General features: G+C 62.6%; 3 protein-coding genes across 6 annotated transcripts in view; 2 read left to right on the top strand and 1 right to left on the bottom strand.

Annotated features, from left to right (window-relative positions):
- BICD1 (BICD cargo adaptor 1) overlaps positions 1-9,553 on the top strand; it is a 55,805-nt gene extending 46,252 nt beyond the window's left edge. Inside the window, exons 7-10 of one of the 4 annotated variants that reach the window (XM_056107778.1) lie at positions 1,106-1,313; positions 1,806-1,965; positions 8,281-8,366; positions 9,449-9,553. In XM_056107778.1, the coding sequence (XP_055963753.1) occupies positions 1,106-1,313; positions 1,806-1,965; positions 8,281-8,366; positions 9,449-9,454 (460 nt within the window). In that variant the 3' untranslated portion in view covers positions 9,455-9,553. Of the gene's footprint in view, positions 1-1,105; positions 1,314-1,777; positions 1,966-8,280; positions 8,367-9,448 lie in introns of those variants that run through there. The other 3 variants (XM_056107779.1, XM_056107781.1, XM_056107780.1) reach the window with 3 other exon arrangements.
- The window catches only part of PKP2 (plakophilin 2), a 219,915-nt gene that overhangs the window by 62,114 nt on the left and 132,157 nt on the right, over positions 1-25,644 (bottom strand). The gene's annotated exons all lie outside the window — the stretch shown is intronic.
- FGD4 (FYVE, RhoGEF and PH domain containing 4) overlaps positions 21,791-25,644 on the top strand; it is an 83,353-nt gene continuing 79,499 nt past the window's right edge. The window contains exon 1 of the mRNA XM_056107782.1: positions 21,791-21,889. Within this exon, the coding sequence (XP_055963757.1) occupies positions 21,808-21,889 (82 nt within the window). The 5' untranslated portion in view covers positions 21,791-21,807. The remainder of the gene's footprint in view (positions 21,890-25,644) is intronic.

Genomic DNA, 25,644 nt, shown 5'->3' with positions numbered 1-25,644 from the left:
AGTTCAGGAGGGTAGTGAAGCCAGGCGGGTGCTTCTTTCGGGTGAAGAAGCCCAGGTCTGCCTGGCTTGGTGGCGGGGGGTGTGGGGTGGGGTGGGGTGGGCAGCTAGGACAGTCCGGGCCCCGCTGGTGACTCACCTCTGGGGATGCTCTTGGCCCGTCGCCTCTCTGCCCTCTGAGCCGGAGACGAGCGCTTTGCGCTGAGCCGACAGAGGTCTCGGGACTGGGTGCAGAGAAGGGGGGGTCCCTGCAGCTTCTGCCCCCCCTTCCTCCCGACGGGCAGCCACGATCTCTCTGATGCTCAGAATTCTCCGCATACAAAGCGGCACGTGGATTCCGGGAGACCCTCCCTCACCCCGTCACAGGGCTGCCGTGGGGCCCAGGAAGTGCAAATCTCTGGAGAAAGAACTCAGAGCACAATACGGCCAAGTCTGAGGACACCCCCTCCCCCTACCTGGGGCAGGCGCTGGGCACCGGGTGTGCTACTGACCCCGGGTGTCCTCTGGGTGCCCCCGGAGGTCACGGGGTCGATCCCTACAGTCTCTTGCCTTCTAAACTGCCGCAGGACTTGGCTTGTTCCCACGCCACGGGCCTACCTAGGGCGATGCACAGACCAGCAGCTCGTGCAGGGAGCGAGGTGGCCGTCTGGAGGGGCCTGGGAGCTCAGGAAGCACAGACCACTAGGCAGTCCTTCCTGCCCAGGTCTGGAGCTCGTCCTGCTGCCCGGGACTCCTCCCTGCCCGGCCTCGGGGCTGAGAAGTGTGGGCGGATTCGCAGGTTCAGGATCTGGCCACCCTGCGGTGGGTGCTGGGAGGAGGGCCGGCTCCCCTGGCCGTGCTCGGGGCTGCTCCTGGCTCAGAGCGGGAGGGCGTGGGGGGCAGGGGCGGGAGTTGGGGCTTCGAGGGCCTCCGTCCTTCGAGGGTCTCTCCCGCCAGGAGTGGGCTGTGGGCCGAGCCGCAGGAACCGTGCCCGCCCCCAGCACCCACAGCCCCCGGAGCCCGGCGTCACCCAGTTGCAGGTCCCCTGGGGGCCCTAGTGCCCGCTTCCTCCAGAAGGCACCCGGCCCCCGACCCCTGACCCCCGCCCCGCCCCCTGCCTCTGCTCCAGATGTGACGAGTACGTGACGCAGCTGGACGAGATGCAGAGGCAGCTGGCGGCGGCCGAGGACGAGAAGAAGACGCTGAACACGCTGCTGCGGATGGCCATCCAGCAGAAACTGGCCCTCACGCAGCGGCTGGAGGACCTGGAGTTCGACCACGAGCAGTCGAGGCGCAGCAAAGGCAGAGTGGGGAGGAGCCGGCTCGGAAGCCCGAAAGTAAGTGGGGCGGCGCCCACGCCCGCCGCCGCCGACACGCGGTTCCCGCCGCCCGCGCAGGGCCCGCCGGGCATCCGGCCGCCCCGGACAAGGCCCTCGTGCCGTGGCCTCCCCAGCCTGGTGCCGGGGCCCGCCTGGAACTGACGCGCCGCGGGTGGGGGCGACCGGGTCACCCCGCCACCAGCCCTCTCCGGGAGACCGGCGGCCCCAGGCCGGCAGGGCACCGACCGCCGCTCTCTGGGCCCCGGGGGCCGTGCCGGAGGCCAGGGTGCCCACGGGCGGCTCCCATGGGCCAGCCCGGCCCCCGCGCGCAGGGGCGTCTGCGGGAGCCCACGGTAGGGAGGCCACGAGGGGCGTCCGGACGGGTCAGGGCTCTGAGTGATGCTGTGTCTGTCAGACCTGGGAAGGTAATTAAAGTCCAACTCTTTTGTTTCCTATATGTATTTTCTTGGATCTCCTGCAAGACAATTCTCACCTTCCCTTTGTGATCAGAGCCGTCCCGGGACCGCGGGGGCCTCCTACCGCCCGAGTTTATTAAGAGGGCCCCCCGCCCCCACGTCCACAGACCCACTGCCCAGGGGCCCTCCCCGGAGCCAGCTCCTCCAAGGGCGTCGGCTCGGCACGGAAAAATGCTTAACCGTGGCGCCAGCAGGTAAACAGCCCCCCCGGGTGCATGCGATGAGGAGTGAGGGGAGAGCGGCCCCTTCCGCCCACCAGCCCCGAACCGCCTCTGCCCCTCCCGCTGCAGGGCCAGCCGGCAGCCGGCGGGGGCCACAGGGACACGCCTGGACAGGAAGTAGGGATGGGCCACAGGGACAAGCTTGACAAGAAGTAGGGACGGGGCCACAGGGACATGAGTGACAGGAGCTACGATGGAGCCACCCAGGACACGTGTGACAAGAAGTAGGGATGGGCCACAGGGACACACGTTACAGGAAGTAGAGACAGACCACACGGACACACCTGACAGGAAGTAGGGACGGGGCCACAGGGACATGCGTGACAGGAGCTACGATGGAGCCACCCAGGACACGTGTGACAAGAAGTAGGGATGGGCCACAGGGACACACGTGACAGGAAGTAGGAACAGACCATAGGGACACTCCTGGGAGGAAGTAGGGATGAGCCACAGGGACAGGCTTGACAGGAAATAGGGATGGGCCACAGGGACTCGTGACAGGAGCTACGATGGAGCCACCCAGGACACGTGTGACAAGAAGTAGGGATGGGCCACAGGGACACACGTGACAGGAAGTAGGAACAGACCATAGGGACACGCCTGGGAGGAAGTAGGGATGAGCCACAGGGACAAGCTTGACAGGAAATAGGGATGGGCCACAGGGACTCGTGACAGGAGCTACGATGGAGCCACCTGGGACACGTGTGACAAGAAGTAGGGACGGGCCACAGGGACACGCGTGACAGGAAGTAGGGTTGGGCCACAGGGACACGCCTCACAGGAAGTATGGACGGGCCACAGGGACACACCTGACAGGAAGTAGGGACAGGGCCACAGAGACACGCCTGACAGGAAGTAGGGATGGGCCACAGGGACACGCGTGATAGGAAGTAGGAACGGGTCACAGGGACATGCGTGACAGGAGCTACGATGGAGCCACCTGGGACACACATGAACAGGAAATAGGGTCGGGCCACAGGGACACGCGTGACAGGAAATAGGGTTGGGCCACAGGGACACGCCTCACAGGAAGTATGGATGGGCCACAGGGACACGCCTGATAGGAAGTAGCGACAGGCCACAGGGACACGCCTGACAGGAGCTATGATGGAGCCACCCGGGACACGTGTGACAAAAAGTAGGGACGGGGCCACAGGGACACACATGACAGGAAGTAGGAACGGGCCACAGGGACACAGCTGAACCCTGCCTGCGGCTGGCAGCCCGGGACAGTGGTCAGGTTCTGTCCGGGCCCTTTCCTCCCAGAATTGGAGTGTCTGTGGGGGCTCCCGGGGCTGCCCGCAGCCTGCTCGCGTGGGCCCTGGGCCTGTCCAGGCTGGGGGGGTGAGGTCAGGGCCCCGGAGTGTCCCTAGCAGAGCATCCTGGCCATGGCCCCCGTCCCATCCCCGTCTCCCCGTGGCCCTCACGTCCCTGCTGCCCTGGACAGTCGTGTGGCGCTGCACTGGCCTGTGCCGTGTCCCCCGAGGGGAGCCCCAGAGCGTCCAGTAAAGTCACCTGGTTTCACCCCCCACCTCCTTCTCTTCCGCCGCCCTGAACCTGCCCGGGAGCCCCGGCTCCATCCCTTCCCTGCGAGACGGGGGCTGGGCTGACATGGCAGGGAGGAGCGGCTCGGCCTGCCACCGTGTGATCGTGTGATCGAAGTGTCTCCTGCCGGACCCACCCTCGCCCCCTCCAGCAGACAGAGGGGGCCCATGTCCGAGGCAGAGCCTGGTGTCCTGCGCGGAAGGCCCCTCTCCTGGGCACCGGGCAGAGCCACACGTTTCCCGCCATCGCCATTTCACACGTCTCATGTCATCAGCGTCGCGTGCGTGCGTGCGTGCGTGTGTGTGTGTGTGTGTGTGTGTGTGTGTGTGTGTGTGTGTGATGGCTGTAGCTGGCAAGGGTCACTGCTGGGGCCACGCACCCATCCCTGCTCGGGGCCGCTGACCATTGGTCTCTGCACCGGCTCCACGCCCGCTGCTTCCCCGCTGGCGTCCACCCGCTTGGCCCTCCGTGTCCATGCGCTGTCTGCCCTGCCCTGCAGCCCTGGTACCTGGCCACACACAGATGCCCCTGCCTGTCTCAGAAGGCCGTCGCTCGGGGAACAGGGTCTGTGGTCGCCGGCCCCCCGTGGGCCGTGGCGCTCATTCCTGCCCACCGACAGCTCTCCCTCGGGGAGCACGGCCAGGAGAGACCCCGCCAGAGCCGCCAGCATAGTGCTGCAGTAGCCCGGCCCTTGCCACGGGGCTGAGGCCACGGAGGGGGGAAGGCAGAGCTGGGCTGCCGGGCGGGGTTCAGTCGTGCACCAGGGGCTCTGCTCAGACCTTCGTGTGACCTCGTGGTGTCCGCCAGGATCTGGTGGGCCAGCTCGGAGCAGGAGCGCAGACCCTCCCCCCCGCCTCATGTGACTGGCAGGGTGGAACTGTGGCCTCGGCCAAGCGATGTTGGACAGGCCACATTAAGGAGAGAGGGCGTGTCATTGGTGTGTACGATTGTACACAGGTGAACGAGGGGAGGGTGCAGAGCTGGTCCTGGATTACATTCCCAGGAAATAATCGACTTTTATGAGCTTTATCCAAGAAACTGGTAAGAAGTCTTTCCTTTCTGAAGGACAATGCACTGTTCATCGAATCTTTTGGACAGTGTTCTTCTCTGAAACGTGTATTGATGATTTTAGCATCAGCGGGCAGGCGTGGGATGGGCTGGTGGGGGTCTCTGTCATCGTCGCATTGACCAGCGTGGAATCAGCTTAGTTCGGAATCTGGGTGAAGACGTGGAAGCAGCTGCGGCTCTTTAAGCCCTGACACGCCCCTTCGGGAGCAGAGCTCAGCTGAGACGCTTTCCTGGAGCCTCTCGGACACGGGGTGCCTCCTCGGGCAGGAGGATGGCCTCTGACTGGACTTCGCCCCCTGGCCCTCCTCAGGCCAGCTGGGCCCACGTGCACAGAGGCCCAGGGCCCGCGGTGGCCACCAGCAGCTCGTCTCCTGAGGCAGCAATGCCACTGACGTAGCAGCCCAGTGGAGGGGCCCTGGTCCACGCCCGCCTGCTGCAGGGACCCACCCCTGGCCGCTGCCCTCCGGGCTCTGTCTCGTGTCATCGGCACCTGGCCGCCTGCTCCCGTCCACTCTTGCTCCGGCTCCTTTGCTGGACTTGCCAGCCAGGCACTGGCAGGCATTTCCTCTGCTGTGTGAGCCAGCGACAGTCCAGTGCGGCTGCCGTGTGAGCAAGGAAACGGCTTTCCCGCCCGCCCGTGTGGGGGCCGCCGGCCACCCCCCCCCATGCGTCCACCCCACGGTTCCTTCAGCTGCCCGAGGCTCTCCATCCCAGAGCAGCGAGGGCAGCCCTGCACGCCTGGCCCTCCCCTGGTGCCTGGCGTGGGCAGTGTCACCCAGCCGCCACCCGGTGCCCACTCCCCCGGCGTCCAGGCCGGCCTGCAGGAAGGATGGCACAGACTCTGGAGCACGCAGGCCGGGTGCCGGGGCCCAGGGGCCCATCCTGAGGAGGCCAGCACAGGCCACTGGGCCTGCTGAGGAGCTTTGGGGTCTGCAGGTGCCTCCCACCCATCCGTAGGTGGAGTTCCTGCTCTCTCCCTCGGGTCAAGGGTCCGGACAGAAACAGGCGCAGGCCAGCCCTGGGACCGCAGCCCGACTCACACCCAGAGACTCGCCTAGAAATGAGGATAGAGAGGAGGGGGCAGCTGGAGCATAGACCACTGATGGGTGGACACCAGGCCTGAGTGCTGGGGGTGTCGCATTCCGCCCCACCTCCACCACCTCCACCACCATCATCCTCATCTCCACCACCACCTCTACCACCATCATCTGTATCTCCACCACCACCTCCACCACCATCATCTGCAACTCCACCAGCGCTGTCTCCGCCTCCACCTCTGTAGCTGTCCCACCCACCGCCACCTCTGTCTTCGCTCTGCCTCTGGACCGCTGTCTGCCCAAGGCGCCCGTCTTCTGAGAGGACCAGGCCCTCTGTCTGTCTCCTCACTCTCTCCCGCCCGGCCCAGCTTGATGGTTCCGCTGACCTACCCGTGGCCCCTCGCCAGCCATGTAATTGCCATCCTCGACCCCCAAGGCGATGAGCTATAGCTCTCCAGGGTGGCGGGCAGGGTCTGGTAGGGAGAGGGCTCTGCATCTGCCGCCAGGTCCTCCCCGCAGCCAGATGTCGCGGTAATCGTGGTGACAGGGGCCGGAAGACAGGCAGTACGGCTCCTTCTAGTCTCATTCACGTCACCTTATTGCTGAGATTTGCTTTTATTCTTTCTTTGGGGGCCACACCCGGCTGTGCTCAGGGTCACTCCCGGCTCTGTGCTCAGGGTCACTCCCGGCTCTGTGCTCGGGGTCACTCCTGGTGGGCTCGGGGACCCTGTGCAGTGCCAGGGCGTGACCAGGGTTGGCTGTATGTGGGCAGCCGCCTTCCCCCTGTTAGTAACTCTTTGGCTCAGCTTCTTATTCTCCAAGGAAAACACTGAGTTAAGCACTCGTGAGTCATCAGGACACAAAAGTCATCCAAGCAGTGTCACTGCTAAGGAAGAGACCCCAGCCCCGCGATGCCAGGAAGGCCCGGTGGGTGGGCAGCGGGCTCCTTCCTGGCTGCACTTGCTGGTCCCCAGGCATCCTCACGCCTCGGGTGACAGAACATCTGGGCTGTGCTCCAGGCCGAAGTGCCGGCTCCTGTCAGTGAGCAGCTAAAGGCCCGGATACGCCGGCCGGAGGCTCTCTGTTCCAGGACTTGTGCAGAACCAGCAGGAGCCACCTGGCGGGTCCCACAGCCGTGTCCCAGGGGCCACGCGGGCTCCGGGGTTCCGGGGACCATAAGTACCAGCCGTGGAACTGATTGGCGCGTGCAAGTCCGCGGCCGGCCTGCGGCACTGGCCCCTCTCCCCGCCTGGTCCCTTTGGGGGGCTAAATGACCTTTGATTTTTCAAGGGCTCCCGTTCCTCTCTGGCCGGTGCTTTCGCCCAGGTGCACCACGAGAGGGCAGCACCCCCACGTAACCTAAACAGTTCAAGCCAACTGCTGGGTGACGGAATCCAGGTTGCTGCCAGGGAAGCTATTGGGATCCAAAGGGAGCAAAAAGGAATCCACCACTTAGGACTCGGAGTCCCACAGAGGGAGTCGCTGTGCTGACTCGAGCAGGGTGGTGCTCCCTTGGAACTCTGCGTGGTCGGCGGGAGGGCGTTTCCTGTTCTGCTCAGCAGAGATCCCTCCAGTCAGGCCGCTGCGAGGTGCCCGCTCCTGCCGGGCTCGGCATCGCGTGGGCATCCCGGATCAGGCCGGGCAGGTGCGGCATGAGTGGCCACTTCCTTTGGGCCGGCAGGTCTGCGGTTCCGGGGGCCGCCTCAGCCGACCTCCCCGGGGCAAGGCTGTGAACTGGGCTGGGGAGGCCTTGGTGTTGCCTCCGCGGTGTTTGAGGACACTGTTGGTCTCCAGGCGGTCGGCAGGAGACGCTGCCGAGTTTCAACATTTTTACACACTTTTTGCAGAAGCAGAATGCACGCATGTCTTCGTTTGTTTGCTTGTTTTGGGGGCCACCCGGCAGTGCTCAGGGGTTACTCCTGGCTCTGTGCTCAGTGATCACCCAGGGATTGAACACGGGTGGGCCGCGTGCAAGGCAGGCGCCCTCCCCGCTGTGCTCTTGCTCCAGCCGGAATGCATGTATCCCTCACCAGCGTCTGGGCTTGACAGCCGCCAGACAGACGGACTCGTGCTTGACCGATTCAGGACAGACATGCACACGCACACACATGCAAACATGCACACGTGCACACACACAAATGCACACGTACATATGCACACACACAAACATGCGCACACACAAAGGCACAACGCACACATGCACACACCTCAGAGCACAGGATCAGCTCCACACGCCAACCCTGGCAGAGCTGTTCCCGGTGAGGCCTGGCAGCAGCGGAGAGAGGGGGCCCCTGGCGGCCAGCTTCCCCGAAGGCCAGGGTCCCGCCACGTGGCTGTGCTCCACGCGCTCGATTCCTGCGATGGCCCCTGCGTGGGGCGCGGCCCTGCCATCTGTGGGCAGGGGCCTGTAGGCCGCTTCCCCCTCCCTCCGCCGTCGGGGCTGCTCTTCCTCGCTCTCTCCGGAGCTCAGAAGGGCCCCGAGTCAGAGCAGCTCAGACCTCCCGCACCGGGGCGGTCCCACCCCAGATTCCGCTGGCTTCACTTTCAAACGATTGGAAAGGGGGACGCTGCTCCCCGACTGGCCGGGCGGCGGGGCCGAGCCCTCGCTGTGGTCCCGTGTACATGTCTAATTTATCAGTTTCTCCTAGATTGTCAGCAGCCTGCTGCCCCCGTACCGCAACAGTGCACACAGCTAGCCGGGAGCCCCGCCTGCCCGCCCCACAGGTAACACAGCCGCGTGCCCTGCATGATCCCCCCACACCTGCCCCACAGGCAACATAGCCCACAAGACCCTGCATACCACCCCCCCACACACAGACCCACACCTGCCCAGCAAGTAGCCCTACTCTGCGTCTCCCCTGCATGCAGTGCCCCCCCAACACACCTGCCCGACAGGTAACCCCACTCCGCGTCTCCCTGCACCCGTGGCCCCAGCTGGCCTGCTGTAGCGGGGAGGGGAGAGGCTCCGAGGACTCCTGGGTGGGGTCTGGGCAGGTGCTTCTCAGGCGCACACGGCAGGAGGGCGTCTCGCCCCAAGGTGCGTCGCTGCCCCACCCCCCTCGGCACCTGAGCCGGAGAGATGCCATCCGGGGACCTGCATGGATGCGGAGACGGGCTGGAGACATGATTGTGTTCTGCCTCTGTGTCTCCCGGGAGTGTGTCTGGCCTGGGGGAGCTGCTGTGCCCAGGCCCCGACAGACAGCAGTCCAGGAGTGGCCCCGAGCGCCCCTGAGCATGCCCCCAGCAGAACAGCGAGCACTGTTTCAGAGCCACCGGGAAGGGCACTTCCAGCCCACACGTGACCGCTGGGCTCTGACGGGGCCCATACTCCAGCTCCGCACCAAGCCCCGCTGAAACAAACGCCTTCCGCCGAGGCTCCGAGGGGCAGAAGCGGGTTCTGTGGGTGGATTTCACCCGCTCAGGGAGCAGCCACTGCGGGCTGGTTCCTCGTGTCACACGCAGGTGGGGGGACGGTCTCCACACGGGCCTGCTCAGCCTGGCCTCCCCCTCAGAGGGGACGCTGGCACCCAACTGGGCTGAGCGCAGCCCCGGGCCCCACCGCAGCGCGGACACTGAGCCACTCTGGCTGGCAGTGAGGCTCGTGGTCCTGAGCGTGTGCAGAGGCTCAACCGCGTCCTGCCCACGGAGAGAACGCAGAGAGCGCCCCCTGCCCGCAGCCCGGGCGCCCACTGCCCCTGGTGTCCCCGAGGCCTGCAGGCACTCCTGCCGTCCCCGTGCTGCGTGTCCGGGCCCTGCGTGCATCCTGCCGGCCGGCCCCGCCGCTGACCCGCTTGTGTCTCTTGCAGTGCTGAGCCCCGCGAGGAGCCCCGGCCCCGGCCACCCTGTGCCACCCTCCGCTGCCTCCAGGCCTCCTCGCCCCTCGCCTCGCCGCCGCCACTGCCGCGGGCCGCCCTGGCACTGCCCCCGAGCCAGCGGGCCACCCTGCTCGCCCTGGGACCGCAGTTGGCCCAGCCCGCCCGCAGGGTGACCGGGCACCCGGGACGAGACGCGGCCCAGACCCCCGAGGCTCAGGACCCTGCAGGCGGCCCACCCAGCGGCTCCTCGGCGGCCCACGTGTCCTGACCGGTCCTCCCGTCGCTCCCGTCGGCTCGGATGCGGCGTCCACGCTCTGTCGGCGGCCGGCCTGACGCGTGTCTCCCGGGCGCGTGGCTGGACTCCGTGGGGCGTTCTCTCGCCCGGACGACGGAGCCGCGCACGGCCCTTGTTCTGCTGTGTGCTCCTGGCTCTCACCGCCACCTGGACGCTGTGCCCCCCGCCCGGGCCACCCTGGACACTCCGCCCGTGCTGCCCGCGGACGCTGGTGCTGCCCCGCGCGTGCACGCGTGTGCGTGTGGGACATTAAAGGAATAAGTCTGCGCGCAGGAAAGTGTGTTTACTCCTTGGCCAGAGGCCCCCGCCCTGCCTGGCTCGCCCCAGGGTGGGCAGAATGGGCGTTTGACTGTTGTTGGGTTGTGTTGAGTCTCCCTCCCCCGCAGCACAGAGCCCTTAGCGCGGTCTCACGCGCTGTGGTCAGCGGATCACTCTCAGGCCACGGGTTCCACGCAGCTCAGCCGTTCCGCTGGGGCTGTTTGTCTGCACGTGGTCTGGCCACAGGAGAGAGTCTGCGAGGGCCCTGCCCAGCTGCGGTCTCAGCGTCTCGGCTCCCGGCGGGGGAGGGAGCAGCCAGGGGTCAGCAGCCTGTGGGGCCCGACCAGCAGCCGGGCCTGCCTGACCGACCCTCGGGTCAGCAGGGGATGCGGCAGGTGTGTGCTTTGTGGGTGGTCATGCACGATGGTGCTGTGTGAGTGGGTCATGCATCATGGTGTCACGTGAGTGGGTTATGTGTGGTGCCATGTGATTGGGTCACGTGTGGTGCATCCATGTGAGCGGGCCACGCATGTTGGTGCCGTATAAGTGGGTCACCTGTGGTGCTGTGTGAGTGGTCACGCATGATGGTGCCGTGTGAGCGCGTCACGCGTGGTGGTGAAGGGCTGGCTATATCCGTTATCCAGGTTCAGTAAAGGAAGCCTCTCCTGCCTGCTTTTTCCTCCCGTGCGTTTGGTCCTAAGGGTGCAGGTGTCTGGGCCCTCGGCTGGGAAGGGCCCTGAGGGACGATGGCCTTTCCCGTACCCCCGGGACGGCCGCTGGCCGCTGGTGCCCCCTCCCCCAGCCTCCTCCGATTTCCGCCCTGCAGAGGAGCAGAGTGCCACTGCTTGTTTGCAAATTCCAAGTTGCAAAAATGTTCACTTCAGCAAAGCTTTGGAAGCACTGGCGCTCGGAGATGAATTCTGAGGCTCGGCACTAAGGTAGATCGTCCCTGGCAGCGGCAGGGACAGTCCCAGGCGGACACCAAGTCACGAGTCCAGCACAGACTGAGCCTCACCGACAGACTGGAGTGACCGTGTGCGGCCGTGCCTGGGGGCTGCCCGAGGGAAACGCAGGGGGAGGGGAGCGAAGAATCCAAAATAGACAAGAAAGACCAGCAGAGACTGGCCGGGAGAAACCCACGTTCAGAAACAGTCCCAGCCAGAGCACTGTGGGAGTCCGAGGGGAGCACAGGGCGTGGAGTCCAGGCAGAGCCACCCGGAACAGCCCCTCCACGCACTCCTGGTGAGGGCCCCTCAGCAACGTGGCCGGACCCCACTCTGTCCTCAGCACCTCCCGGGGGGACCCTGAAGCACAGAGCTGGGACCACCCCTGCGCACTCTGGGATGTGACTCCCCCAAATAAAAACGGTCAAAGGAAGAGAGAGGGACGATGGTGGCCCCCGGCCGAGCAGAAGGACTGTAGAGGCCGGGTGTGGGGGCGTGGGGGGTGGTGATGTTGCAGTGACGGCACTTGGGAGGGGGAACAGCGACGGAGGTGGAGGCGTGACTGCCACGGAGATGGTGGAGACGGTGGAGACAGTGATGATGGAGACGGTGGTGGTGGAATTTGACCTAGAATTCTGGAATTCCAAATCTGTGGATCTTTCAAGTTTCCAAAGTCGGTTCAGATGCGGTCGGTCAAACACTGTCCCTTCCCGCCAGTGCCGTGGCCGGCCGCCACCTTTAGCTCTCCACGCCGTTTGGGAGGAGCTGGACAAGCTGGATTCACCCTGTCCCTGGCCCGTCCAGAACGTGCAGGTGCCGCTCCAGAGGCCTGCAGGCCTGGCGCTGGGCCAGGCCCGTGTTTGGGGGCTGAGGCCTCGCTTGGCCTGTCCCGTGAGCATCTCCCTTCGACAGTGGCCCCCGCGTGCTCCTTCCCGCCGCCCCCCCCCCCCACACACACACAGCGTGGACGCGGCCGTTTCTGCCGGTCCGTGTGTGAACTAGAGGACGCCGGGAGGGGGCGCTGGCGCGGACGGCCCCAAGGAACCTTGGCCCTGCGCCTCAGGCTTGTGCAGAGCCGAGAGTGACTGAAGAATCCTTGTCTGGCTGCAGAGCGAGAGTTTCCCGAGACAGCGAAGGAGGGGGCGCTGTGGCAGCCCCGTCCCCAGCCTCTCTCCCGGCCCTGCGGGTGCCTCCGTGACACCTTGAGACTCGCCCTGGCTCTGACGCCCCGTGAGCCTGTCGGGTCGTAGCCTGGGCGCCACCTTCGTCCTGGTCCTGGTTGCTGCCGGGACGGGCATCAGCCCGGGGGGCTTCTTGGAGCGAGGGTCCGGCCGCCCTCAGCCTGGCCCCCAGGCGCGCCTCTGTCCCTGCCGCGGGCCTGGCCTGGCCTCAGAGTATTTTTAGTCCCTTTCTCTGGGGTTATTTACAAGCTGCCCTATTTTAGCCAGAGCCCAGGCAACAGCTTCCGGCAGCTCCCACGGCGCGCTCGCTCGGAAGCGCTTCCTCCAGCAGTGCCCGCTGCCAGCTCCTTCCGGGACGCAGGGAGCAGTGACCCCTGGGGCAGAGCCAGGAGTGGCCCCCGAGCACCAGCGGGCGTGGCTCGGAGCGAGCAGACAAAAGGGCCGGCTGAGAGTCAAGATCGAGAAGTCGGAGGAAAAAGCCTCATCATCTGACAGATCGTTATGCCGTGGGGGCGAAACTATAAAAAGAAAGTGTTTCGTTGTTTGGATCTATATATGGTCCAGCCCCTGATCCTAGAGAAAAAAACAGTGATTTTTAACCTCATTGCCATAGGACCTTTTTCAAGTCAACCGTCTCACTGTTGGCGCCCATTGAGCAGGTTCTTGGAGCCTCTGGTGAGATTTGTCACCTGCTGATCCTGTTCCACAGTCACACAGACGCGCTCCTGAGGTCGCCCTTCTTCCGAGCTCTGTCATTCCTGTGGTGACTTGTGCGTGGCCTGATTATTGTGGCCGTGACACTGTACCGACATTTCTACAGAGTCTGAGGTCCCGTGCTGTGCAGTGAGGTCACGGGACTAAGAGCCTGACTCGCCATGTTGCTGATCATTTTCAGAAGCAGAGATCTCTGAGGGAGCTTGTCCTCAGAGGTCTCTGAGGGAGTTTGTCTGCAGAGGTCTCTGAGGGAGCATGTCTGGAGAGATCTCTGAGGGAGCCTGTCCTAAAAGGTCTCTGAGGGAGCCTGTCCTAAGAGGTGTCTGAGGGAGCTTGTCCTCAGAGGTCTCTGAGGGAGCCTGTCCTAAGAGGTCTCTGAGGGAGTTTGTCTGCAGAGGTCTCTGAGGGAGCATGTCTGGAGAGATCTCTGAGGGAGCCTGTCCTAAAAGGTCTCTGAGGGAGCCTGTCCTAAGAGGTGTCTGAGGGAGCTTGTCCTCAGAGGTCTCTGAGGGAGCCTGTCCTAAGAGGTCTCTGAGGGAGCGTGTCTGGAGAGATCTCTGAGGGAGCTGGTCTGCAGACACACGCAGGGGCTTTGGACTCAGGGTCCTCGCGAGCTCTGGCCGTGGCCCGTGGGTCTGTGCTCGAGGTGCTGAGCGAGTGTGGGCTGGACTCGGGGCTCATGGGACGGCTCTGCCCCCCAGGCCGCGCTCTCTTCAGAGCCCACTCGGGGGAGACACAGCTCTCGCCAGGAAATAAACGCCTTGTCCTGGTTGTCTTGTCCTGGCTATCTTATCATTTGAGCGGCATTCCTGTGGCACTTTGACCGTGCTGGGGGGTGGGGGGGCAGCTGTTTTCCCGGGACAGACACGTGCTGCTCCGAGCACTCTGGCCACACCCGCCCCCGCTGACCTTCCCGCAGGCCCCGGGGTGACCCGCTTGGGCCTGACCCAGTCTCCGGCTCTATCTCTTCGTTCTCTTTCAAAGGGGTAAGTTTGGGTGAGGGAACTTGAGCCGAGTTAGATTAGAAATATGTGACCTGAAGTAAAAGGCCTGTTTCATGAAAAGGAAACATTTTAGCGAAGGGGAAAGAGATATGTTTGGGACCTCAACCCTGAGGGCCTGTCGGAGCTGTTCCCTGCTTCTGCCTTGGAAGAAAAACAGTGTCGCTCTTCCTGAAGACTTCCGGGACAGCCCCTGCCCATGCAGCATGGCCTGTGCAGCCGGAGTTTCTGAACTATGACAGAGAGATCAAGTGGTACGAGATGATAAGAGCCACGAAAGGGAATCCTGACTCTATCAGCAGTAGACGTTTTAATTAGCAGCTATTAGAGAAGCGCCAGGCCCCCACAGGCCCTTCGTAAGTGAGTTCCTCTGAGGCTGGCAATGATCCAAACGTCTGGCAGATGCCATAGGGAAATGTCGGGCTTTAGCAGGGGCGTTAGTACAAGATCAGGAAGTGGCTCCTCCCCGGCCCCTCCATCTCCAAAGACCCCCCCCCCCGGGGCCTCTCCAAAGAACGGGGTTCTCGGGCACTGGCCGGGCCCTGGGCTGTGGAGGTGGGCGAGGGGTGCCTGTTGTTTGCTTTCCTGTGTCAGCCATGGACAGAGCATCTGTTCAGCAGGACACAGCAAACAGGGATGCAGGGGACACCAGTGGGATCAGAAAGAACCAGCCGGTCTCCGGGGAGATGGATTTACGCAGGTGACACGGAAGCCGGCGGGACTTTATTCTGATTTCAGTCTTGGCACAGACGAGCCCTGTAGCGTGGGGGAAAGGGTTCAACCTCTCCAAGCCTGGGCTTAGAATTTCTCGTCTTTTTATTTGATTCATTTGGGGGAGGTTCTCCCCAGCCATGCTTAGGGGACCCTGGGTGGGGTCATTCCCAGAGGCACTCGGCCAACCAGACGGGCCCAAGGGTGCGGGGCAAACTGTTCAGGTTCTGTCATGCCTGCAGCCACGTGCCACACTAGGGTAGCTCGAGGGCTCGAGGGAGCTAGAACTCAAACTCAGTTTGCATGGTCTGCCAAGCATACGCTCTAACCACTGAGCCATGTCCCTGGCCCCTCAAGTGTCTCACTATAAAGACAGGGATAGGGTGCTCAGCCAGGCAGAGTCATCGTGAAGAAGAAACAAAGTAGCACATGAGCATCCTGGTGCTTAATTACTGAACAGTAATTAAGCTAATATTCCTGCCGGCAGCGGTGCCCAGACTGCTGGCTCACACGGACCAAGCGCGTCCGTCCACTCTTCTGTGCATCCGGCTCAGAAAACGCGGCCGAGGTCCAGGCTGTGTCCACGAGGGCTCTGGAGGCTTGGCCGAGTCAGAAGGCCGAATAGAGAAGGCCCGAGCCGTGGGGGTCTGCAGGGGGCATGTGGACAAGGGGGGGGCAGACAGGACGCGTCAGTGAGCCTCTTTCTCACTGCCCACGCCGAGACGGTGATGCTGCGAGGGGAAGGGCGGGAGGGGCAGTGTGTGCAGCTAAGGGGGGAGGGGCACAGGCTCATGGGCACTGTGTGGCCAGTCGGAGCCCCGGAACGGAGAGGCACGTGGTTGCTTTCTCCAGAGAAGTCCTCCGGCACGCGCTGCCCAAACGCTCAGGGTGTCAAACAGGGACCGACAAGGAGCCGTCACATTCCACAGCCAAGTCCTCTCAACTGCCGTAATCAGGAGGAGTGAGCGTGACCGGAGATGTCCGCATGTCATGGCGATGTTGCTTTAAGATCCCGGTACTTATTTTACAAACAGATTCCGTGGCTCCATGGGGCCTTAGGATGTGCCCATTATGCTTTGCTCCAAAATGTTAAATCATTTTACTCAACAGACGCATTGGCGACTATCTTTTCTAATGAACTTATAATTGGCTCTAAAAATAACCCTGAGAAAGCCGGTTTGTAACAGCAGGCACAGCCTTTCTCCCCAGCGGGCTCCTCCCTGAATGACCCTTTCATCTGAGCGTTCCATGCAGCTCGGGCCATTGTGTCGGCCAGTTCCCCGGAGTGATCCATCCTGCGACAAAGGTCAGGCGGAGGTTTGTGTGAGCTGGGGGAGGCGGCCACCGTCCCAGTCCTCTGCAGGGCCAGGCCCAGGACGGCTGCTGACGGGCCGTGCCCGTGAATGCGTCCTCTGCCTTCTCCGGGCCTCTGCTCGGGTCACGAGGGCCAGTCCCCGAGCCTGGCCCTGGCACCAGCCTAGTGATGCTGGGACAGTGGACAGGACACCAGGGCCATGTCCTGGGATGCAGTCTGGGTTCTCTCCCTCCCCAACACGCAGACAACACGCCGTGGGGCCCCCAGGAGCTCCTACAGGGACACATCAGTGATGCTGGTGCCCGCGGCTCCCAGAGCACCTGAGCAGGCCGAGCCCGTCCCTGGTCACGTGCTGGGCTGCTGCTCTCCTGCCCGGCGGACACCCTCCGAAGTTCAGGGTCAGGTGAGGACACGGAGCCACTCTCTGTCCTGCAGGTGGTGGCCAGGCTTGAGGGGCTCTCGGGGCCCAGGGCACCGCCCCTTTCTCTCTCGCAGGTCACCTTGAGGCCAGCAGTGCTCCAGTGGTTGGTACGCAGACAGTGGACACCCCTGACTCCCAGCGGCACTTGGGCTCAGTTGACCCCATGAGTTCCACCCGCTGGGAGCGCGTGGCCTGGCCTGCAGTGACCGCCCACGTGCTCTGTAGCCTGGCCTCGCACCGGCCTCTGCCATCTGACACTCAACGACTCTACACCTGTGTTAGGTGCAGAGCTGGGTGGGCTTTCCGGAAGGTTCGTTCAGGAGCAGTGAGGGCTGGGGCCTGACTCCAGGGTGAGGCCTTGCGGTCAGTCCCCTGCACACTCTCCCCGTCCACCACGGCCATGAAGGGCGTGTCTGAAGCCCTCTGTGGGCCTTGCAAGGCAGAGACTGTCCCTCAGGCCCAGTGTCAAACGAGCCACACGAGGCAGGTGGCTGGGGCCCTTCCAGGGCCATGGCTCCTCTCAGGGAGGGAACACACAGGCCACCGCTCCGGCCCCAAGGAGCCCCTGGCCCCTTGCCGAGCATCGTGAGGTGGAAGTTTGGGGGTTCAGCTTCTCCTGCTCCCGCCTTCATACCCCATCTTTCCTCCTACCCTCCGTCTGCACAAGCTGGGCTGGAAGGGCCCTGCCCACGGCCCTCTCTAAACCTGCACGGGAAGATCCTTCTAGAAGCCCCCGGTGTCTCTCGGCACCCACTGAGCAGAACCCCGTCGTGTGCCCTGTAGAGCAATGAGTCAACAGGAACAGGTTCCCGCCCTATGCCTGGGCTCGGGGACTCGTGGAAGGGCCCCAGCTCACTCCCACACTGGAACAAGTCGGCTCTGGTGCGAGGTAAGTGGACAGCAGTGTGGGCAAGAGGGTGCTCGCACGTCCTCGAACTCGCCTCCCGGTGCATGGAGGGAGTGAGGCTGCACGGGAGCCCCACCAGGGCAGAGAAGGTTCCTGACACCGTGGAAACGCCCACGGCGATTCCCTCCAGGAATCCTGGGCTATACCTCGAGCAGTAAACAAGCAAGCAAGTCAGTAAGCGAGCCAATAAATCGGAAATGGCGAATTCACTTAAATCAGGCGCCCAGGGAGTGGGACAGTGTCCCGCTGTTTTAGTGTACAGGAGTGTGCGGGCATTTGTCCCCAGACACAGACGCCAGCCCTGCACCCTTCGGGCACGTTTCCTCGGGGCCAGACAGAGCGCAGGGCCTGAGCACGTGCCCACTCGGTTTTCGTCCTGGCACACATGCCCTCCCGAGTCCGACTCCGCGGGCGGCAGCCCTGACGTGGCGGGAATTCTCCCTGTGAGCCAGGAGAAAGCTAGGAGGCCTGTGCTGAGAGGCGGGAGAGCTGTTTTATTACGCGCGTACCCAGCAGAGACCCCACTCCAAAGCTGGGCCCGGGGCCAAGGGCGGGTGCCCCCTGCCCAGACTGCCCGCAGGCTGGAGTTTGCAGGCAGCTGGTGCAGAGGTCGGAATTCCCAGACCAGGCTCTGGGCACCGCGAGCACTCGAGCCCGTTGGAGGCTGTTCCCAGGTCCTCCGGTTCCAGCGCCAGACCAGGACCTTCCTGAACTCACTCGTGTGCTGTTGTGTCACCCAATCTCCACTGCGCCGGCAGCTCCTGCCGCTGCTGTCAGCCTGCTGAGTGTGCGTGCGTGCGTGCGTGTGTGTCTGTGTGTGCGCACGTGCATGTGTGTGTGTGCATGTGTGTGCATGTGTATGCATGTGTGTGTGTGTGTGCGTGTGTGTGTGTGCATGTGTGTGTGCCCGTGTGGATGCGTGCGCGCACGTGTGTGTGTGTGTGTGTGGTGGAGGGGGCGGGGGCTCTGTTCCTCTCTAGAGGCCCGTCATAGCCCTCGTAACACCATGTTCTCAGGCTTTAGTAATGACCCTGCTCACTGGGAAGGGCCTCTGGCTCCTGAGTTCCAATGAGACCCAACCCCACCCCCGCCTCCAAAGATGCATTTCCTTTTTGGGCTGGAGCAATAGCACAGTGGGTAGGGTGTTTGCCTTGCACACGGCCGACCTGGGTTCGATTCCCAGCATCCCATATGGTCCCCTGAGCACTGCCAGGAGTGACTCCTGAGTGCAGAGCCAGGAGTAACCCCTGTGCATCGCTGGGTGTGACCCAAAAAGCAAAAAAACACAGAAAAACAAAACAAAAAAACCCCAAAAAAACAAAGATGCATTTCCTTTTTAACTGTTTTGGTGCCACACCCATCAGTGCTCTGGATTTACTCCTGGCTCTGTGCCCAGGGATCACTCCCTGTGGACTCAAGGGGCCACTTGGGATTCTGAGAATCAAACCTGGGTTGGCTGTGTGCAGGGCAAGAGCCCTCCCCTCCCCCCAGCACTATCTCCCCAGCCCTGGCTGTCCTTTTTAACTTTTTAAACTCAGTTTCTGAAGTAAGAATGTGTCAAATCACACAGGAAGGCACAGGCTCCTGGGAACCGAGTCTCTGAGACCTCTGGAAACTGTGAAAGCACAGCGATGCTCTCCCCCATCACTTCAGTGTGCAGTGCAGAGTGCACACAGTCCCTGAACCCTCCTCTGAGGAGCTGACTGCTGCAGCTCCTCCCCCGGCACTGCTGTTTCGAGCTGGCGGCTTTAGGGCGCCTGTGGTATAATTGTCCGTGAGTGCGTGTGGCCTGGAAAGATCCCACCCTGAAAAGGAAGAAGACCCCACTCTCCCGGTGGCGTGGAGGCAGGAGTGCAGGAGCTGCTCTCCGTGTGCAGGTGTCTCGTCCCAGAGAGTCGTGCTCCTGTCCCCCCACCCCAGAGCACAGCTCTGGCACTGAGGTGTCCTCCGTGGGGCGAGCGACTCTATTTTTTTCTTTAATTTTTATTAGTGAAACACCATGAGAAACAGTTGTAGACTTACAAATTTTTGTGCTTGGGCTTCAGTTATACAATGGTCGAGTAACCATCCCTCCACCAGTGTCCATTCTCCACCACCATGGATCCCAGTACCCCTCCCACCCCCATCCCCTCATCCCACCCTGCCTCTGTGGCAGGGCACTCCCTTTTGTTCTCTCTCTCCTATTGGGTGCTGTGGTTTGCATTGAGTGGCAATCATGTTCGGTCTACAGTCTACTCTCATCACGCATCTCCCATCCTGGGAGGATCCTCCCAACACCCTTTATTTGGTGCTCCCTTCTCTGTCTGAGCTGCCTTTTCCCCTAGCATGTGTGGCTGGCCTCCAAGCCATGGAGTGAACCTCCTGGTACTTATCTCGGCTCTTCTTGGGGGTTAGTCTCCTATTTTGTTACTTTATGTTGTTCCCCAGATGAATGCAGTCTTTCTATGTCTATCCCTTTCTTTCTGACTCACTTCGCTTAGCTTGATACTTTCCATGTAGTACCACTTGTATGTAAATTTCATGACTTCATCTTTTCTAACAGCTACATAGTACTCCATTGTGTAGAGGTACCAAAGTTTCTTTAACCAGTCATCTGTTCTCGAGCACTCAGGTTTTTTCCATTTTCTGGCTACTGTAAACAGTGCTTCAATGAACAAACAAGTGCAGATGTCACTTCGACTATACGTTTTTGCCTCTCTGGGATAAATTCCCAGGAGTGGGTCAAATAGGAGCTCAATTTCTAATTTTTTAAGACTCGTCCATACTGTTTTCCAAAAGGGCTGAACCAGTCGGCATTCCCACCAGCAGTGAAGGAGAGTCCCTTTCTCGCCACATCCGCGCCAACACCAGTTGCTTTTGTTCTTTTGGATGTGGGCCAGTCTCTGTATTGTGAGATGGTATCTTACTGTTGTTTTGATCTGCATCTCCCTGATGTCTAACGTTTACTCATGTTCCTTTTCGCCATTCGGATTTCTTCCTTGAAAAAGTTTCTGTTTATTTTCGAGCGACTTTTCTTCAGCAGTGAAAGCTCTTGACCACACACTGACAGCTCTCACAGTCGAGAGCCCGAGGAGGAGTCACCGGGGGCAGGTGGGCTGAGCCTCTGTGCTGGGGGTAGGGCGGCAGCGACCCACGGGCGTGGGATGGGACGGGCCTGCTCACAGGTGCCCAGGCCAGAGACCAGGGCAGGAGGGTCTGGAAGGTGAGTCCCCAGGGTCCCAGAATGCCCATTCCTGACGGTGCCAGGGGCTGAGTCCTCCACGGGGGCGTGATGTGGACTGTGCAGTGCTGAGGGGTCTGCAGACAGGCTGAGGGCTGCCGGCCTCTCCCCCAGCTCCTCTCTTCCCTGCCTCTTTCCTGACCCTTCTGTCCTGCAGTTCCCGGGGTCACGGGGCACCCTGAGGCACCAAAGGGCTGGCCTCAGAAGGAAGCTGCTTCCCTCTGGTTTCCCGTGGCTGAAGGAGATACGGACTGACCACGTCCTTCTGGAAACCGTTGGGGGTCAGGCCTGAGCTTTCTGGGAGCTCACACTCCTGCTCATGGCCCCACAGGAGCTCACAATCCCCCTCAGTGCCACATGCCCTACCCAGGCACCCGTCCGGGAAGCATAGGTGGGCTTGTGTGGGACGATGGTGCCCGAGCTCACCCTCCCGGGCTTTACTGGGGGCAGCCACAGGCTCCAGCGTCCGTCCTGGGGCTGCTGGTGGCTCTGAGGGCTGGGGATCTCTGGTTCTAGCCCTGGCATTGTGTCGTCCACCTCCGGGGGTGACCAAATGCTGCCCCGTGGACAAAGGCTGTGGACTCCAGCCCCCCACGAGGCCCGAGGAAGCCCCTGGTCTGGGTCCCCTGAAGGCACGTCAGAGACCCTGCCTGCCTGTCACCGGCCTCCTGTGTGACACTTCTATAAATCCCTCCTTCACGGCCACGCAGAACCCATCGATGATTGATTTGGCTGAGGAAAGAAGACAGTTTGCCGAGAACGGGAGGCAAGCTCTGCCTCTCCCGGGTGAGGCTGGAGCGAACGGGTCTGTGTGGAGTGGGACTCCTGTGACCAGGCTGTGTTCTGGCGTGGGGGGGTCCTCATCGGGATTCTCCTGGCTGTTCTCTTTTTGGGGCCGAGGGGCGTGGCCCCGAGGGTGGGCGGGGCGGGGCGGGGCGGGGGCGGGGCCTGCGCTCACGGGGCGGGGCCTGGGCCTCACGGGGCCGGGCGTGGATGCACGGGGCGGGGCCGGCACTCGGGGGCTGGGGCCTCGACTCACGGGGGCGGAGATGGAGTTCCCGGGGCGGGGCCTGGGCTCGGTGGGCGGGGCGCCGCGGCTCGGGGGCGGGGCCGGGCTCGGGGGCGGGGCCGGGCTCGGGGGCGGGGCCCGGACTCCGGAGCGGGCCGGGACTCACCGAGCGGGGCTGGGCTCAGTGGGCGGGGCCTGGATCGGGGGCGGGGCCCGGACTCCGGAGCGGGCCGGGACTCACCGAGCGGGGCTGGGCTCAGTGGGCGGGGCCTGGAACGGGGGCGGGGCCGGCTCGGGGGCGGGTCGGCGGGGCGGGGCCTGCGCGCTGGAGCGCCCGAGTTCCGCGGGCGCTCGGCAGGACGCGCGGCGCCGAGATGCAGGCGACGGAGCTGCGGCCCCGGCGGCCCCCGCGCAGCCCCGCGGCGCGCGTCGGACGCGCCCGCCCGGGCCCCGCAGGTAAGCGACGGCGGCGGCGCTGCGCGTCGGGCTTCCCGGCCCTTCCTCCGGCCGTGGCGCCGTCCCGCGCCTCGCCTCGCCCGTGGGGGCGGCCGGACGGACACTCGCTCCTGAGGGCGCCCGGGGCCGCGTCCGGGCGCCGCCGCGGGCCGGACAGCGGCGGGGCCACGGGGGCGGGGCGGGGGCCGGCGAGGGCTCAGGTGGCCGCAGACCGTGACGGCAGCGGAGTGACGCGGGACGGCCCGCGCGGGACACGGGGACAGTCCGCCTCGGGCACGGTCTGTGTGGGACCCGGCACGGCTCTGCGGGACGGGGGGCTCTGGGTGGGACGCGAGGACCCTCGGACCCGGGGACAGTGTGCGGGGCCCGGGGCAGTCTGGGACGCACACTCGCGGGCACCGTCCGTGCGTTCCCGTCCGCGGGGCCGGGCCTCGTCACGCCGCCACCTGACCGTCAGCATCACACCTGGTCGCAGCTGAGGAAACGCAGCCGCCGAGTCTTGGCTCTGGGAAGAGCGCGCAGCGGGTGGGGGATGGCCCGGCCTGGCGCCCAAGGCGGTCGCGCGCTGGCCTGAAGCCGGGTGGCGGCCCGGGCCCTCCACACACACACACACACGCACACACACGCACACACACGCACACCAGCCTTTGCCTTTCACTGTGCTTCTTCCCGGTGTAGAAAGCTGATCCGGGCCTCTCACCTGCTGAGGGGGTCTGACTTTACTGAGGTGGGAGTCTGACCTGCTGAGGAGGCATCTGGCCCACTGAGGGGCATCTGACCTGAGGGGGGGTCTGACCTACTGAGGAGGGTTCTGACCTGCTGCGGGGGGGGGGGGGGGGAGGTCTGACCTTACTGAGGGGGGAGTCTGACCTGCTGAGGGGCGTCTGACCTACTGAGGCGGGTCCGACCTACTGAAGGGCATCTGGCTTACTGAGGAAGGGTCTGACCTACTGAGGGGCATCTGACCTGAGGGGGGTCTGACCTACTGAGGAGGGTTCTGACCTGCTGCGGGGGGCAGGGTGTGACCTTACCGAGGGGGGAATCTGACCTGCTAAGGGGCATCTGACCTACTGAGGCGGGGTCCGACCTACTGAAGGGCATCTGGCTTACTGAGGGGCGTCTGACTCACTGAGGAAGGGTCTGACCTACTGAGGGGCATCTGACCTGAGGAGGGGGGTCTGACCTACTGAGGAGGGGTCTGACCTACCAAGGGGGGCTCTGACCTGCTGAGGACTTTGCTCCTGCCACTCACAGGAGCTGCTTCCCCTCAGTCCTTAATCCTTGAACAAATGTTTGTTCAGCCTCTGGCCCGAGACCATTTTTCTCTCCCCAACTTGATGGTGAGTTGGGTTGCTCTGGCGTCCTGCTGGGGGCGATTTGGGACGAGGCTGGCCGTGTTTCCAGGGCCGGGGTCTCTTTGACCTGGGTTTGGTGTGGCCTGCAGTCCGTCCCCCTGCACCCTTCGGCTTGGCTGGGCTCTGGGTCCTGGGCATGGAGCTGTCCCACTAGAGCGGCATCTGTTACGGATTCCTGTTTGCTGCTGGGGGTTTGGGCCGTGCGCCCCCTCCCCCATCTCATCCTCGGGAACCCCCTTTCTTCTCTCAGCCCTGTGATCTGCTTCCTGTGTGCATGGCAGCATCTCTTCTCTCTGGGCGCCGGGCAGTCTGGGACTTTGCTCAGGGTCTGGAGGTGTGCCCTTCCTTCTCCTCACCTGCAGCCACACCCCTACCAGGAGCAGGGGACCAGCATGTGTCAAGGTTTTCTCCCCCCTCGGGTGCGGTCAGAGGCTCCCAGGGCGATGCACACCCTCAGAAGTGAGGGATGGGGCCTCTGCAGAGTTCCGCAGGGCCTAGAGGGCGGGGGTGTGTAGGTGCTGGGTGTATGTGAGTATAGCTGGGGCGTGTGTGAACTGGGACGCATGAGTGTGTGTTGTAGTGTTAGTTGGGTGTGTGTGCAAGGTGTGTGTATATGTCGGGTGTACAGGGTGTGTGTTGGGGTGTTTGGGGGTTTTATGTTGGGGGATGTATTGGGATATGTGTGTGAGTATATGTATACATTGGGTGTATGCGAGTGTGGGGGTGTGTATATATTGGGGTGTATGTGTGAGTATCCGTTGGCATGTGTGTGTGTTGGGTGCGTGTGTATTGAGGTGGGGTCCCCTGTGGAGGTTTGCCTTCCGGAGGGTGCCACGACCTAAGGGAGTTTTTGCTGCGTGTTTGGCTGATCGCCCATTGGAATCTTCTGGAAGAGGGTTTTTCTCACGCCTTGTTTCCGTCCATCACTGGCCCCTCCCCCTAGTTTCTGAAAATGTTCAAGTGGCTGATTGAAGAAAATGAGGGATTTCTGGAAGTTTGAGGGGTTGTCCTCTCTTTTCCAAAAACATGCCCTCACAAATAGTTGAAGGGGGAAGCGCCCCTTTCTCCGTGTTTACTTTCCCTCTGCTGGAGTTGAAGCAGCTTTTTATTACAGGCCTGGAACCTTGACACCAAGAAGTTTGGACTCTGGGACTCTGACTTGCGGTGCACGTTCCCCAGGCCTGCAGCTCTCATTTGGCTGAAAGCTCCCCCATCTCCTCTGGTCAGAGTGGCCACCCCCACTCTGCTGTGTGCTTGGACTTCCTGCCCGGGCCGGCCCCAGGATGTGGGAGGCAGCCTTGTCCAGTGCAGCCCTTCCAGAGTGGTTGGGTGGAGCCGCCACTTGGGCCTAGGCACCTGCCCCACCTCCCTGCCAGCCGGCACATGCTGAGGACACACCTGGGATAAGCGCCCTTTGCCCCTGCCAAGGCCATGGGGCTGCTCCCAGTGCAGTAAACTGGGAGAGTGAGAGTGTGTGTGTGTGTGTGTGTGTGTGTGTGTGTGTGTGTGAGCATGTTTGTGCTTGAGCGTATGCATTATTTATGTGGTTGTGGTTATATGTATATGTGTGGAGTATATGCGTGTGACCATGAGTGAGATATGTGTGTATATGTGGTTTGTGTGTGGAGTATATGAGTACGTAAATGTATTTGTTAGTGTGTGAGAGTGTGGTGTATGAGTGTGTATATGTGGCATATATGTGTGGTATATGTTTGGTTTGGAGGGTATGTGTGTGAATCTATGTGTGAATCTCTGTGTGCTGTGTGTGTGAGTATATGTGTGGTATACGGGTATATGTGTGAATATCTGTGGTGTGTGCATGTGTGTGTGAATATCTGTGGTGTGTGTATGAGTATATGCATGGTGTATATGAGTGTATGTGTGATATATGTGGAGAGTATATGTATCTGTATGGTGTGTGTATGTGTGGTGTGTGTGTGAGTATCTGTGTGGTGTGTGGAGTGTATGTGAGTATTTGTGTAGAATGTGTGTGTGTCTGTGTGGTGTGTGATTGTGTGTGTGTGTGTGCACGCTATGTTGCTGTGTTGGGGGTGGTGTCGCACTCACCCCTGGCTGCTCTGTCGGGTTTCTCCCAGCCCTCCAGGCCCGGGCACCGGGTGTGGGAGGCCCCGTGTAGTGTGAGTGGGCCATGCATACTGTCTCCTTACCGGATCAGTTCTTTCCTTTCTCGTCCCCAGCTCTGGCCTCCCTGCTGAAGCCCCACTAAGCTGAGCAAGCCGCCTCCCTAGAATGAGTGGTGGGGGGGTCTCCGTCCTTAGGAGTCAGGGAAAACAGGGTCCGAGGCTCTGGAGCAGTTGAGCGGAGCCTTCCCGGCTGTCTGCTCTTTTTTTTTTTTCTTTCTTTTCCTTTTTGGGTCACACCCGGCAATGCACAGAGGTT

The sequence above is a fragment of the Sorex fumeus genome, unplaced genomic scaffold (genome assembly GCF_029834395.1).
Source record: "Sorex fumeus unplaced genomic scaffold, SorFum_2.1 ptg000177l, whole genome shotgun sequence".
NCBI lineage: Eukaryota > Metazoa > Chordata > Mammalia > Eulipotyphla > Soricidae > Sorex > Sorex fumeus.
The sequence above is the reverse complement of the archived record's forward strand: the minus strand, read 5'-3'. Positions and strand labels throughout refer to the sequence as shown.